This window comes from Marmota flaviventris, chromosome 2 (genome assembly GCF_047511675.1).
Source record: "Marmota flaviventris isolate mMarFla1 chromosome 2, mMarFla1.hap1, whole genome shotgun sequence".
In the NCBI taxonomy this organism is placed as follows: Eukaryota; Metazoa; Chordata; class Mammalia; order Rodentia; family Sciuridae; genus Marmota; species Marmota flaviventris.
The window spans coordinates 56,674,586-56,688,675 of NC_092499.1; the positions used below are offsets into that span (position 1 = coordinate 56,674,586).

At 33.4% G+C, this 14,090-nt stretch overlaps 1 protein-coding gene across 1 annotated transcript in view; it reads left to right on the forward strand.

Moving 5' to 3' along the window:
* Fancm (FA complementation group M) overlaps window positions 1-14,090 on the forward strand; it is a 57,577-nt gene that overhangs the window by 40,611 nt on the left and 2,876 nt on the right. Inside the window, exons 17-22 of the mRNA XM_027929860.2 lie at window positions 287-415; window positions 981-1,137; window positions 2,720-2,826; window positions 3,921-4,478; window positions 10,985-11,354; window positions 13,000-13,291. Of these exons, the coding sequence (XP_027785661.2) occupies window positions 287-415; window positions 981-1,137; window positions 2,720-2,826; window positions 3,921-4,478; window positions 10,985-11,354; window positions 13,000-13,291 (1,613 nt within the window). The remainder of the gene's footprint in view (window positions 1-286; window positions 416-980; window positions 1,138-2,719; window positions 2,827-3,920; window positions 4,479-10,984; window positions 11,355-12,999; window positions 13,292-14,090) is intronic.

Sequence of the window (14,090 nt, forward strand, 5' to 3'; positions counted from 1 at the left end):
TTTATTAAATAATTTGTGATACTAAATTGAATAAATATATATGCTAGTATTATTTACATAACCTGATTTGGTAATTAGCATGTAGTATTATTTAACTTATTGGTTTTAAAATTCTTCAGTATTATGTGTTTATAACAATAATCTGAGTTGTGAGATCAATTTTATTTTCCTAATATTGGGCCAACTACTTAAAAATATGAAAATGAAAGCAACAGTCCTTGAAAAATGCAAGATAAAACAATTCAAATATTTTTGCTTATGTCAAAATTTTGTTGCATTTTTATAGTCAGAATTATCATCTAGTGATGAGGGTGAGAGTTTTCACAGACCACATTCACAATTAGAAGATTTCAAGGACTGTAACAGGAATGCCAGAAGAGGCACCAAAGTCCAAAAGACACAGAGTCACCTAAAGGTAATCTTTTCTTTATTTTACATATACATATTTTATTAGTAAGGATCATTGGCTTCTATATTAAAGAAAGTAAATTATTTATACATTTTTTATAGAAAGATGCCACAGTTTCTTTTTCTTTCTTTCTTTTTTTTTTTTTTTTTTTGTACTAGGGATTAAACCAGGGGAATTCGACCACTGAGCTACACCCCCCAGTCCTTTTTATTTTTCATTGTTTCACATTTTGACAATATCTAATTAAGTTGCACTTGCTGGTGCCTCAGCTTTCTGAGTCACTGGGATTACAGGCGCACACCACCATGCCCCACAGAAAAATCGCACAATTTTTTAAAAAGTATTTTGCTACCAATCTTGTTTTTTTTCCCTGGAATTAAAATCTCCAAATGTGATATATTTTTTTCTCCTTTGTGTTGGTACTTTGTCTTCCAGTGTTGCATTACTTTAAATTTAGTACAGGGCCCTGGGTTTGATCCCCAGCAAACCCCTCCAAATTAAAAATCTATTTTCAGAAATTAAACCGTGAAAAGAAACTATTTTCTCAAGGGTGTTTTCTAATTTATTTTAGCATATAGCTAGGAAGTTTTTCGATGATGAAGCAGAACTTTCCGAAGAAGATGCAGAATGTGTTTCATCAGATGAAAATGATGAGTCAGAAAATGAACAAGATTCCTCATTACTAGGCTTCTTAAATGATGAAACTCAACTTTCACAGGCTATAAATGGTAAGTGTTATAATGATGCTTTTTAAAAAATGGTCTTTCAGCCAGGTGTAGCGTGGTGCATACCTGTAATGCCAGAGGCTTGGGAGGCCAAGAGAGGAGGATGGAGAGTTCAAAGCCAGCCTCAGCAACAGTGAGGCACTAAGCAACTCAGTGAGACTCTGTCTCTAAATTAAATACAAAATAGGGCTGGGTATGTGGCTTAGTGGTTGAGTGCCCCTGAGTGCAATTCCCAGTACCAAAAAAAAATTTTTTTAAATGTTTCTAATATCATTTAAATATTTTAATTCATTTTCAAAGAAACTAGACATTAAAGGGAATTAAATTTGGTATGTGCGTAGTATTGGTCATTTTAATTTAAATTCTGTTAGTACTTGCTTTATTTTAGACTTGTTTGTTTATAGGCTTCTGCCTATTTAGAATAATTCTCTCCGGATTGATCTCGATGGCCTGTGTGTGAAAGGTTCATTTAGCTAATATTTAATGTTTGGTAATATGAGGCACTTGGGAAAGATGGCAGTGAATAAGGGGACAAAAAGTTTTCTGTATTAAACATATTTGAATGGAAGGAGATAGAATATACATAACAACTAAATTACTCAGTGTATTATAAGATGAAATATTTACATAAAAATAAAAATATAGGAAATTGGACTGGCTGGGGTTGAAGGTGTTAATAATGGACAAGTTGCCATTTTAAATAAAGTGATGAGGAGTAGGCCTTATTGAGAAGATGACATTTGGTTAGTGACTAGAAGAAGAGGGATTGGGTCTGGAGAATATAGCTCATTTGGTAGAGGGCTTGCCTAGTATGCACAAATCCCTGGGTTCAATCTCCAGCACCACCAAAAAAAAAAAAAAAAAAAAAGAGGGATTTAGCAATGTGGATTAATAAAACCATCTGAGAAAAAAAGCTAAACTTCACTGAATTTGCCAAGTAAGGGAGATTTGGTTTCAGAAAACATGTCTTCAAGCAGTGCCTTGAGCATATTTTGTGTATCAGACATTTTGAGTTAACGATTAAAACTGGCTATAACAGAAGTGAGAAATACTCTGATACGCTCTTCAGTATTCTGGTCTTTCACAGATGTTGTCCTTTATTCTGCTCATGCAGTCTTTGCTAATGGTTTACAACAGCAAAGTTTCCCAAGTTTAAAGAGAAAGAAGTATAAAGTTCTGATTATCCTTAATACTAATATGATTTGCAAAATAAGATTTTATGCCTTTCATGCTCATTAATCTTAACCAATGTGGTTTTTGTAGGTTTACACCATAATCTTGGTGGTAGAATGTTGATTTAAAGATAAGATAAATCAGATACAGTCCTAAAGTCTTTGTATCCATTTGTTTTGAATAGAAAAGCACTGTCTAAATCATGTTCACCCAACTAGATGTCTGATTTCAGAAGCAAAAGTCCTGAATTTGCATTTTTGAGTAACTGTTTTTCAACATATTTTGTTATGTATTACTATCATTTGAATAAAATGTTTTCACATTGTTTGAATCATTAAATTTGAAGTCAAAGTTAAATACCAGTTTTTATTTAAAATAATTCTATTTTATCTTAAATTCTTACCCTTTACAGATTCTGAAATGAGAGCTATTTATGTGAAATCTTTGCATAGTCCATTGATGAGCAATAAGTACAAAATGATCCATAAGAAACATAGTAATGTAAACATTTTCTCACAGGTATGAACTATAGAAATAATAATGGAGAATTTCTTGATGCTGATGTTGAAATAAATTCCTGTTAATGATCCCTTAATTTTGTTCCTAAAGCTGGGCTATTAAGGCTATTCAAGATTTCTGCCTAGAGACAGGAAGGTGGATTAAATTAGTTCTTGAGGTCCCTTTTCGGCCCAATTGGATCAAATTATTCTTTAATTTAATCCAATTAGAATATACTTTGAAGGGGCCTAGGGATATAGCTCAGTTGGTAGAATGCTTGCCTCGCATGAACAAGGCCCTGGGTTCAGTCTCCAGCACCATTAAATAAAATAAAACAAAACAAACAAACAAACAAAAAAACAACAAGCTGGTTGTGGTGGTGCACACTGTAATCCTAGCGGCTCAGGAGGCTGATGCAGGAGGATCTTAAGTTCGAAGTCAGCCTCAGCAACTTAGCAAGGTGCTAAGCAACTCAGTGAGGCCCTGTCTCTAAATAAAATACAAAATAGGGCTGAGGATGTGGCTCAGTGGTTGAGTGCCCCTGAATTCAATCCTCGGTACAAAGAAAAAAAAACCCAAAGAATATACTATGAAAATTTTTTCTAATTAGGAGAATGTTTAAGGGAAGTGAGTAGAAATGTATCATCTGCTATTTAAAAATTTGATTTTCATATCCTGTTTCTCTTAAAATTTTAATTTTTTTCATAAAATATATTCTAAAATCTATAGGTCATCTTTGACTTATGGATAACATTTCTGTATTCATAAATTGTCATATTTGGTATGATAATATGATTATTCATATCTCTATACTTACCATGTAAGTATATATACATTTATCTCTATGCACACATTTATGGTATAGCACTCATTACATTTTTATTATTGGTTACTTTTCTGGCCACCCTCCCTAGACTATAAATTTCTAGAGGGTAAATCAGTTCTTTATACCCCAAGTTCTTATTTTCCTTCATAAAGAATGTACGAGTATGTGTTAGATGAATAAATTACTGAGTTAAGGAATATGTGAAATGAACATTCATGTTTAAAAGAATATGTAAAAACATGCTGATTATATGAAATAAATTTTATTTTTATTTGTGTTTTTCTTGTAGATTCCTGAGCAAGATGAAACCTATTTAGAGGACAGTTTTTGTGTTGATGAAGAAGAGTCTTGTAAAAGCCAGTCAAGTGGAGAAGAAGTTTGTGTCGATTTTAACTTAATAACTGATGATTGTTTTGCAAATGGGACTAAAAAATATAAAACCAGACGTGCAGTAATGCTAAAGCAAATGAAGATGAAACAAAATTGTGCACGCTCAGAAAAGAAATTATCCAGAATTATTTTACCAGATGATTCAAGTGAAGAGGAAAACAATGTAAATGATAAAAGAGAATCTAGTGTTGTGGGTAACACAAGCACTGTTAACAAGAATAAACAGGATTTGAATTTAGAGCCTTCTGGATCTTCATTGCAGCTCCAAGTTCTTCATAATACTATAGTAAATCAATCACCAAAGCAGAAACAACGGACATCACTTAATTCAAAGGATACAGTTTCTGAAACATTGGACTTCAGACCTCAGAGCCAAAATCAAATCAAATCTACCTCACCACCATGCACTACTATTGCATCACAGAAAGAATGTAGATCATTTCCAACTCAGTTAAAGGTATGGATCAAATTAAAGGAAAAAAACCTTCATATGTTTACCAGAAATGTTTTTCTTGGGTTTATCTTAGTTTTGTTTTTCTGTTTTTTTTTTTTTTTTTCTTTTTCTGTGTTTTGTTTTAAATAATTAGGTCAAGAAAAATTAGCAACAATATTTTGAAGAAAAAAATTTCAAATTAGCAAATCATATTAAATTATATTAATAATTCAGAGAATGCTTAAGTTTTAATTTTTAAGTATATTAATAGTTTTCTTAATAGTACTCTGCCAGAAAACTGGATAATTTTATTAAAAAACATGTAGAAAAATAGGGCTTCCTATAAGGTGAAATGAATAGAAATTATGTGTTCAGAACTTGTTACAAGTTTAACTTTTCCCCAAAAGACTGTGGGTACAGAACTTTTTATTAGGCAAAGGGGTGTACAGTCAGTACCTGGTTTCTCCGCTTTATGTTTCTTTACAGATTGTTGATAAATAGTCCAGTTTTACCTTTTCCCCATCTTTCTTTACTAAAAGAAATACTAAAATCATTTTCAGTTTTTTAGAATTTATAGTTACAGTAATTTTGCTAAATAGGGGTTGATCATAGTAATAGGAATCCCTTAACTAAGTATTTATTTATTTCTGTATCACCTAGGAATGAGATTGAATGTTGACTTTTTAAAAAATTAAATTTTTAATTGGCATGAATAGTTTATATTCATTGTGTATAATGTGTTTAGAAATATATATACATTGTGGAATGGCCATATTAAACTACTTAAAATTATTTATAATGGTTGTAGTGAGAACAGATATACAACATATTGTTATTTACTATAGTCACCATCTTGTGTAATAGGTATCTTGAACATGTCTTCCTGGCTAGCTAAAATTTTGTATTATTTGATCTACATCAGGATCTACATCCTTGCCCCACTGCCCTGGTAAATAACATTGTACTCCGTACTTCTTACCAGGATGTTCTAGTCCACTCTAGGCCTTCGAAGCAACATGTCCCATAGTGTCCACATAATTGTTCCCAAACCATAATTGTTTCCAGTTCCAGTTGTGCCCTGCTTTTTTTTACAAAATTATTTCTTGGAGACATAATTAAGATTAAATTGACTAGATTAAATCCTTGGACTAGACTGGGGAACAAGAAAATGCTTAGCTTCTTTGAGCTTCAATGTCTTCATCTGTAGTAATAATATAGGAACAGATTGGGTAATGTGTTCACAATACTTTAGGAACCAGGAAGCACTGTCATTTTAGAAAACATTTCAACTTTGTTATATCCTAACTGAAAATTAGATGTAGGCTAGTAAAACCTTAAGGACTATGAAAAAGTTAAAGTAGACTTTGACAGAAACTTGTTTTAAATTCTTTTCTATTATTTAATAGAGATGCATATAGTAGGATGCTTCTTTCTTGAAATTAGGAGGGGAAGGAATTCAAGGTAAATTTGAGAAAATGGCAAAAACCTTCAGATATTTAAATATTAACATTTGCTTTCTTACATATTGCAAACAGTATTCCTTATCTGCATTTGCCTTTTGTTTTTAGTGTTTTTTTGCCATATGAAAACACTTTTTTTATGTAGTTCCTATTTTTTTTCCTTATACTTCATGTCTTCACAGTCATTTTTAGAAAACCATACTTACTCTAAGATAATTAAATACTTCCAATATTTTCTTTCAGTTCTCTAGAGGCCAATTCTTCATTACATTTATTTTTATAGTTTCTGAAATTAAATATTAAACATATTTTAAAGATTATTTCTGAGTGATTAAGATGTCTATCTTAGTTGAGGATATAAAAAGCCAGAAAGAGTGTTGCTCTCCCACCCTTACACTGACAACAAAAAGCCATATGAACTACAAAATCATAATTTTTCTTGAAACCAGTACAAAGCTGTAAGACAACCATTTTAGGCTGATATATGAGGAAGGACAGGTAGACCTAAAGACAGACTTGCAGGTTTGGGACAATTATGGAATACCATTAAATCTAGTAAGAACTCAGCTAAGAAATTAATGAATTGCAAAAGGCAATGCATTTGCATTAGCATTTAGAATTTCTGTGAGGTGTAAACACAAGGAGGATTTGCAACCACTTTTTGATTCCATAGACTTATCAGTTGAGAATCCTTCCTGGTTCAGGCCTTCGGGAAGTGAGCAGCAGTTACTGTGGAAGAGGCACCAAACCAAACCAAACTTTAAGCCACTGGGGGATACTCTTTGGGGTTTTCTATACATAAGATGATGTTACTACCTAAAGTCATGTGATTTGAGGTAGTTTACATGTTATTTTCCAATTTGGATTTTTTCCCCCCCTTGCTTGATTGCTTTGGCTAGAACTTCCAGTTCCATGTTAATAGAAATGTCAAGAGTGGGCATCCTTGTCTTGTTAGCTATAAGAGAAAAGCTGCATGATGTTTGGTGTGGGCTTATCATAAGTGGCCATAATATCTATGTGTGGAAGTTACCTTCTATTCCTGGTTTTGAGTGTTTTTATCATGAAAAGATGTTAGATATTGCCAAAGACTTGTAATGTATCAATTGAGATGATTGTGGGTGTGTCCTTCATTCTATTAATGTGGTGTATTGATTTTCATATATTGAACTACCTTTGCCTTCCTAGTATAAATCTTCCTTGGTCATGGAGTATAAATCTTTTAAAAAGCTTCTGAATTTGATTTGATAGTATTTTGATGAGGATTTTGCATTAATATTCTGAAGAGATTCTGATCTGTGGTTTCATATAGTATCTTTGTCTGGCTTCCGTATTAGGATCGTGCTGACTTTTTTATTTATTTTTGTTTTCTATTTATTTATTTTTTTTAGTTTTCAGCGGACATAACATCTTTGTTTGTATGTGATGCTGAGGATCAAACCCGGGCTGCACGCATGCCAGGCGGGTGTGCTACTGCTTGAGCCACATCCTCAGCCCCCTTTTATTTATTTTTTATTTATTTATTTTTGTTTTCTATTTATTTTTTTTTTTAGTTTTCAGCGGACATAACATCTTTGTTTGGTGTTGACTTAATAGAATAAATTAAGAAGTCCTTTCTCTTATTTTTTGGGAAAGGTTTAAAAAGGTTGGTGTTAATTAATTCTTCTTTAAATGTTTGGTAGAATTAATCAACAAAGCCATCTGCTTCTAGACTTTTCTTTGTTGAGAAGTTTTTTAAATTACTAATTTAATCTCTCCTTCTATTGATCCAATCAGATGCTCTGTTTATTCTTTTTTCCCCCCTCTGTTTGTTCTTGCATCAGTTCCATCAATGTATGTGTTTCTAGGAGTTTGTCCATTATCATATAAATCATCCAATTTGTTGGCATATGTTATTTTCTTTTTTAAAATATTTTATTTTTTTAGTTTTAGGTGGACACAATATCTTTATTTTTACGTGGTGCTGAGAATCGAACCCAGTGCCTTACGCATGCTGGGCGAGCACGCTACCACTTGAGCCACATCCCTAGCTCCAGTTGGCATATGTTATTTTCATTGTATCCTTTTATAATCCTTTTTAGTTCTATAAAACTTGAAGTAATATCCCCGTTTGTTGCTACTTTTAGTAATTTGAGTCTTCTGTTTGGCCTTGTAGTATAGTTTGTAAAGGAAAGGAAGGCTTAGTACTAGATACTTCCCCTTCAGTGTTAGAACAATAGTTTCTTTACCAGCATCTCTCAGTAGTTTATGTATTTTTTTAACATTATAGACTCATGAACTTTCAACCATTACAGGTTGTTTTGATGTCCCAGATTTGGCCATTGAGACCCTTCTTCCACATATCTCCTAAGTGCTTTGATAGGGCCCTGGTAGTCTTTGATCTTTTTTTTTTTTTGTATTTGGGAGTTGAACCCCGGGGCATTTTATTGCAGAATTCTATTACTAGTCATTTTTTATTTTGAGAAAGCATATACAAAGAAGTCTTGCTTGTGCTTGTGTGCCTTTCACCCTGTTTTCTCTCTTGTACAACTGTAATATTTAAGTATGTATATTAAATATACATATTTAAAAATTTTTTTAGTTGTAGATGGACATACTACCTTTATTTTAATTATTATGTGGTGCTAAGGATCAAACCCAGTGCCTTACACATGCCAGGTAAGCATTCCACCATTGAGCCACAACCCCACCTCAAACATAAATATTTTTTATTTTATAAATATATATATATATTTATTTATATATAATAATATTATAAATATATGTATTTGTTTTTCCATTTTTTGAAATATTATATATGAATCCCTTTAAATAGATGATAGCATTCATTTTTCTCCACCTTGTTTTTTCACTTAAATATATATATTCTAGGATTTACTTTATAGTAATATAGTTGTTTCTAATCTTTCATTCTTATAAATATCAAATAAGTATATATATATCAAATATTATAAGTATCAAATAGCTGTGTGTATATCTTCTTGTATTCTGACAGTACTGCTTTGGGGTGGATTCTTGGAAATGAGGTTTTTGAAAAGGTAAATGCAGATATAATGGTGCCAGATATTGCTAACTTCTCCATTGGGGTTTTACTGTTTTTTTTTTTTTTCCTTTCCACCAGCAATGTAAAAGAATTCCTGATTCTTCCAGATCCTCATTAATAGAGAATGTTATCAGTATAATGAGAATTGGTGTTTTCATGTGTCATTTCAAGTTGTCATTTTTCTTATTATAGCACCATTTTCATAGTATGTGTATTTATTTATTTGATGTGGTGCTGAGGATCAAACCCAGTGCCTCTCATGTGCTAGGCAAGTACTGTACCACAGAGTTACAACCCCAGCCCTCATTTTTCATTTTTTTAAAATTTGAGACAGGGTCTTGGTAAATTAGCTAGGTGCTTGCTAAATTGCTAAAGGCTTTGAACTTGCAATCTTTCCTGTCTCAGTCTCCCGAGTTTCTGGGATTATAGGCATGCATCACCACACCCAGCCCTTTATTTTATTTATTTTTATATGGTGCTAAGGATAGAACCAGAGCCTCACCAGTGCTAGGCAAGTGACATACCACTGAGCTACAACCTCAGCCCCTGCATTTCTTTTCTGAGCGCGTTTCAAATTGTTTGAGGTTTGCGTGTATTGTGTACAGGATTTTGGTACAGGCTCACAGGACTGAAGGGCTAGTTTGTGACTACTGATTCTGATAGGATTTTCCCCTCCTTTTCAGATGTCAAGATTGACTGTTTTTTTCTTTCTGCTTTTGTGGAATAGATTTTATTTCTTATTAAGCATTTATACTGTTTAACTGTGTTTTGGGTAGGTGTTTGGACAGCTAGTACTATGCATCTTTTTCATGTAGTGTCTCTGAAAAGAAAAGGTAATGGTCCACAGGATTTGGTAGAATTTTTCTAAGGGAATCTGGGTTTGTTCTGCCTTAATCAACTTGTAGAACTCTCTTTTTTTGGTATTGGGGATTGAACTCGGTCATTCCACCACTGAACCACGTCCGCAGTCCTGTTTTGTATTTTATTTAAAGACAAGGTCTCACTGAGTTGCTTAGCGCCTCACCATTGCTGAGACTGGCTTTGAACTTGGGATCTGTGCTGGGGATGTGGCTCAGGCTGTAGCGCGCTCATCTGGCATGCTTGCGGCCCGGGTTGATCCTCAGCACCACATACCAACAAAGATGTTGTGTCCGCCGATAACTAAAAAATAAATAGAAATTAAAATTCTCTCTCTCTCTCTCTTTCTCTTTAAAAACAAACAAACAAAAAAAAACTTGGGATCCTCCTGCCTCAGCATCCCCAGCTACTGGGATTACAGGTGTGTGCCACTGTGCCCAGCCTAACTTTTGTTTTTGACTTCTGTGCGTTCCTTACTTGCTTTTCAGCCAGTTAAGCATTTTAATTCCCCCCCCCCCCCCCAGTGCTGGGGATTGAACCCAGGACCTCAAGCATGCTATGCATGTGCTCTACCAATGAGCCTTCATCTCTAGCCCTTAATTATCTTTTAAAATATGTTATTTAGAATTTAGCTCAGTGGCATTGTTCTTGCCTAGCATACATGAAGCCTTGGGTTCTTTACCCAGCACAACACTGTAACAAAACAATGTTATTTAGGAGATTTAATTGTTTTCAGATGAAGACACTTTTTGGTTATCAAAATCTCCCAGTTATTTTTCAATGATATCTTGTCTAATTTTCTTATTATTTGAGATAAACTCAAATCTGCTTTCAGGTTATTATTTAATCATTTTTTTTTTTAAATCTCTAGCTAGGCTAAAATTTAGAACAACTTTACTTTTAAAAACTTATTTTCCTTTCCTATTCATTGTTTAGACTTTCTCCTACTTTAATTACATCTTATTGCTCTTGGCTTTTGTTTTTAATTATAGCCTTACAGTGTTTTTTGAGTTGTAAAAATGGGGACTTGTTCTTTAATTACAGTCACATTAGACTTGTTGAAGGAAAAGACCTGAACATTATCAGTAAGAAGAATCAGCATGAGATGTGAAAAGTCTGTGACACTAATACATATTTAACCAATTTGTGATCAGTGTTTTCTCTTCTTTCAGGTTTGTAGTACTTTGCAGGATTCTAGAATTTCATACGGTTTCAGTTCAAGACCACATTTGACTGAGATGCATAGTTCTCTTAAAATTCCACAGGAAGGAAAAAGAACCTGTATTCTTGTAGACAGTCGTGAAATCACTTCTGGTGTAGAAGTTATTTCTTCCTTAAGAGCAATCCATGGGTTTCAAGTAGAGGTATGTCCTCTTAATGGCTGTGATTACATTGTGAGTAATCGCATGGTGGTGGAAAGGAAGTCTCAATCTGAGATGTTAAATACTGTCAATAAGAACAAGCTCATCGAGCAGATCCAGCACCTACAGAACATGTTTGAAAGAATATGTGTGATTGTGGAAAAAGACAGAGAAAAAACAGGTTTGTATTTTAAAATATTTGTTTAGGAGCCTGAATAGGAACTTGACTATTTTATTATTCTACTGTCAAGCAATAGAAAACTCTTAAAATATAAATACTTAACTCGATGAATGTCATTTCACATTTTAATGCCATTATGTTTATCATCAGTTGTTGTAATTAAATGAAACCTACGAGAACTGAAGGCAAGTAAAGTCAGTCATGACTTCAAGAATCCGAGAGAGGAGGGCCTTAAATAAAGCAGCAATGGAGAACAGAAGTAGGATCAAAGAGATGCTTAAGAGTCAGGATTTGTAGGAGTTGGTTGGAAGAGTTGAGAATTACTCTTACTTGACCAACTTCTTGGTAACTGGCCAGTTAGGTAATGGTGCTGTTTATTGCAATATGATTATAAAAAAAGCAGCAGATTTAAGGGGAACTCAACTTTGAATGAACATGAAGATTAACTTTGCAATTGGTCATTGAAATGGGTGCTAAGATAAATTTGGAAATGTCAAATTGGAGTTACAAATTAGGGAATTTCTGTGGTTATTATTTAATTGTATGTATGGGGAGTTCCAGAGAATAGTGAAAAGATCAAAGGAAATGGAATCCAGATGTGTTGATTTCAAGTTTCTTGATGGGGATGTGGCTCAGTAGTGGAGCATTTGCTTGGCATTCCTGAGACACTGGGTTTGATCACCAGCACTGCTAAAAAAAAAAACAAAAACAGAACAAACAAACGAAATCCAGCTTCTTTATAGCTATGTGATGTTTGTTACCTTGATAGATCACTCCCTCTGATGAGTAAGTATTAACCATATACTTGTAACACTCATTTTATCATATTATGAGCATTAAGTGAAATCATGTAGGCAAAAGCCATTATGGACAAATTGAAGACTTACACATGAAACGAAATAGTATAGTTTATGTAAAACATTGATTTGAGAATTAGGCAACTTTTTCATCCTCCATACTATCACTGGTGAACCATTTGACCTTGGATAAGTAAATTTTATCTTTCAGTTAAATTAAGGTTTTTTTTTTTCTCCTTTTTAATTTAACAAGTGAGGGATAAAGGAATTAGATTTAGAACACAGAGAAAGTAACATAGAAAAAAATTATATAACCAGCTTCTTGGTTAACTGGCCAGTTACAAAATGGTATAAATGGGGTGGGCATAAGTGGGGAATGCCAAAAACAGGTTGTATCTAGAATATGGAAAATAAAATGAACAGGAATGTTAGGCTAATAAATTAATGATGAAGTAACATTAAAATGGGCATGCAGGATATTTCTATATTGGAATAAGTACATGAGATAATTTTTTTATATTAGTTAAACCAATAATTAAGGAGCCCTTCATCTATGCCAGCAATAAGAAATTAATAATATAGCCTTGGTCTTCAAAAGTGAATTATCTAGAAATATAAATTCTCCCTTATATTTTCACCTTCCTATGTTGATTTCAGTTGAAGTTCTCCTTAATATCTCTTAGATATTAGAGAGTCACTTTAAAACGTTTGCTGTCAGTTTCTCATTAGTAGAATGTAGCACTAGTTTGTTCAATGCTATAGATCTTGGTATTTAAAAAATATAAATTAATGATTCTACTTAGTGTTAGTTACTAAATTTTATATTTTCCTAAACATGAAATATTTAGGAGACACATCAAGGATGTTCAAGAGAACAAAGAGTTATGACAGTCTGCTGACCACCTTAATTGGTGCTGGAATTCGAATTCTTTTCAGTTCCTGCCAAGAAGAAACTGCAGATTTGCTAAAGGAATTGTCTTTAGTGGAACAAAGAAAGAATGTTGGTATTCATGTTCCAACAGTGGTAAACAGTAGTAAATGTGAGGCACTTCAATTTTATTTAAGTATTCCCAATATAAGTTATATAACTGCATTAAATATGTGTCACCAGTTTACATCTGTGCAAGAGATGGCTAACAGGTATGTCTATTTTTGTAACATTTTATAATGATTACTTTTAAATGATTCTTAGAAGCATTTCATAGAATTTTAATATTTTCCAAAAAGACTCAGTGACCATTAATAAACTGTTTTTTTGTTTTGTTTTGTTTTTGCCTGTTAACTGGTACCAAGTATTGGTTAATTCATGAAGATGAGACACTAATTGGGGGCAGTGGGGGAGTAGGCCTTGCCTTCAAGGTGCTTAGAGCTCTATGGGGAGATAGACAACAGTTTGACCTTGCATTCTAACATTTCTGGGCCATTCAGTTCTGTAAATAGAACATTCAAGTTGAGAATTATACTAGTTTTGCTTGTTTTAAAGTGCCAAGGATCAATCCCAGGACTTTGTGCATGCTAGACAAGTACTTTTTTCATTGAACCATACCCCTAGCCTGGTTTTTTATTATTATATTGCTTGCAGAAGGATATATTAGAACGTAAGTTTATTTTAAGTAAAGGTCCATAAAAGGTATGGTGTCTTAGTTAATTTGGGCTACTATAATCCCATACACTGGTTGGCTGACTTACAAAGAGTTCTAGAGGCTAGAAGTCTGAAGTCTAGGTGGCAACATGGTTGGGTTTTGGCAAAGGCCCTCTCTTCTGGGTTGCAGTCTACTGACTTCCTGTATTCTCTCTCGGGTAGAAGCAGAGTTAGTTGGGGCCTCTTTTAAAAGGGTGCTGAGGACTCTTACCCTTATGATCTACTTACCTCCCATAGTCCCCACCTCCAAATATCATCTGTGTTAAGTCATCCCACTGTTATGCTAATGAAGTAACT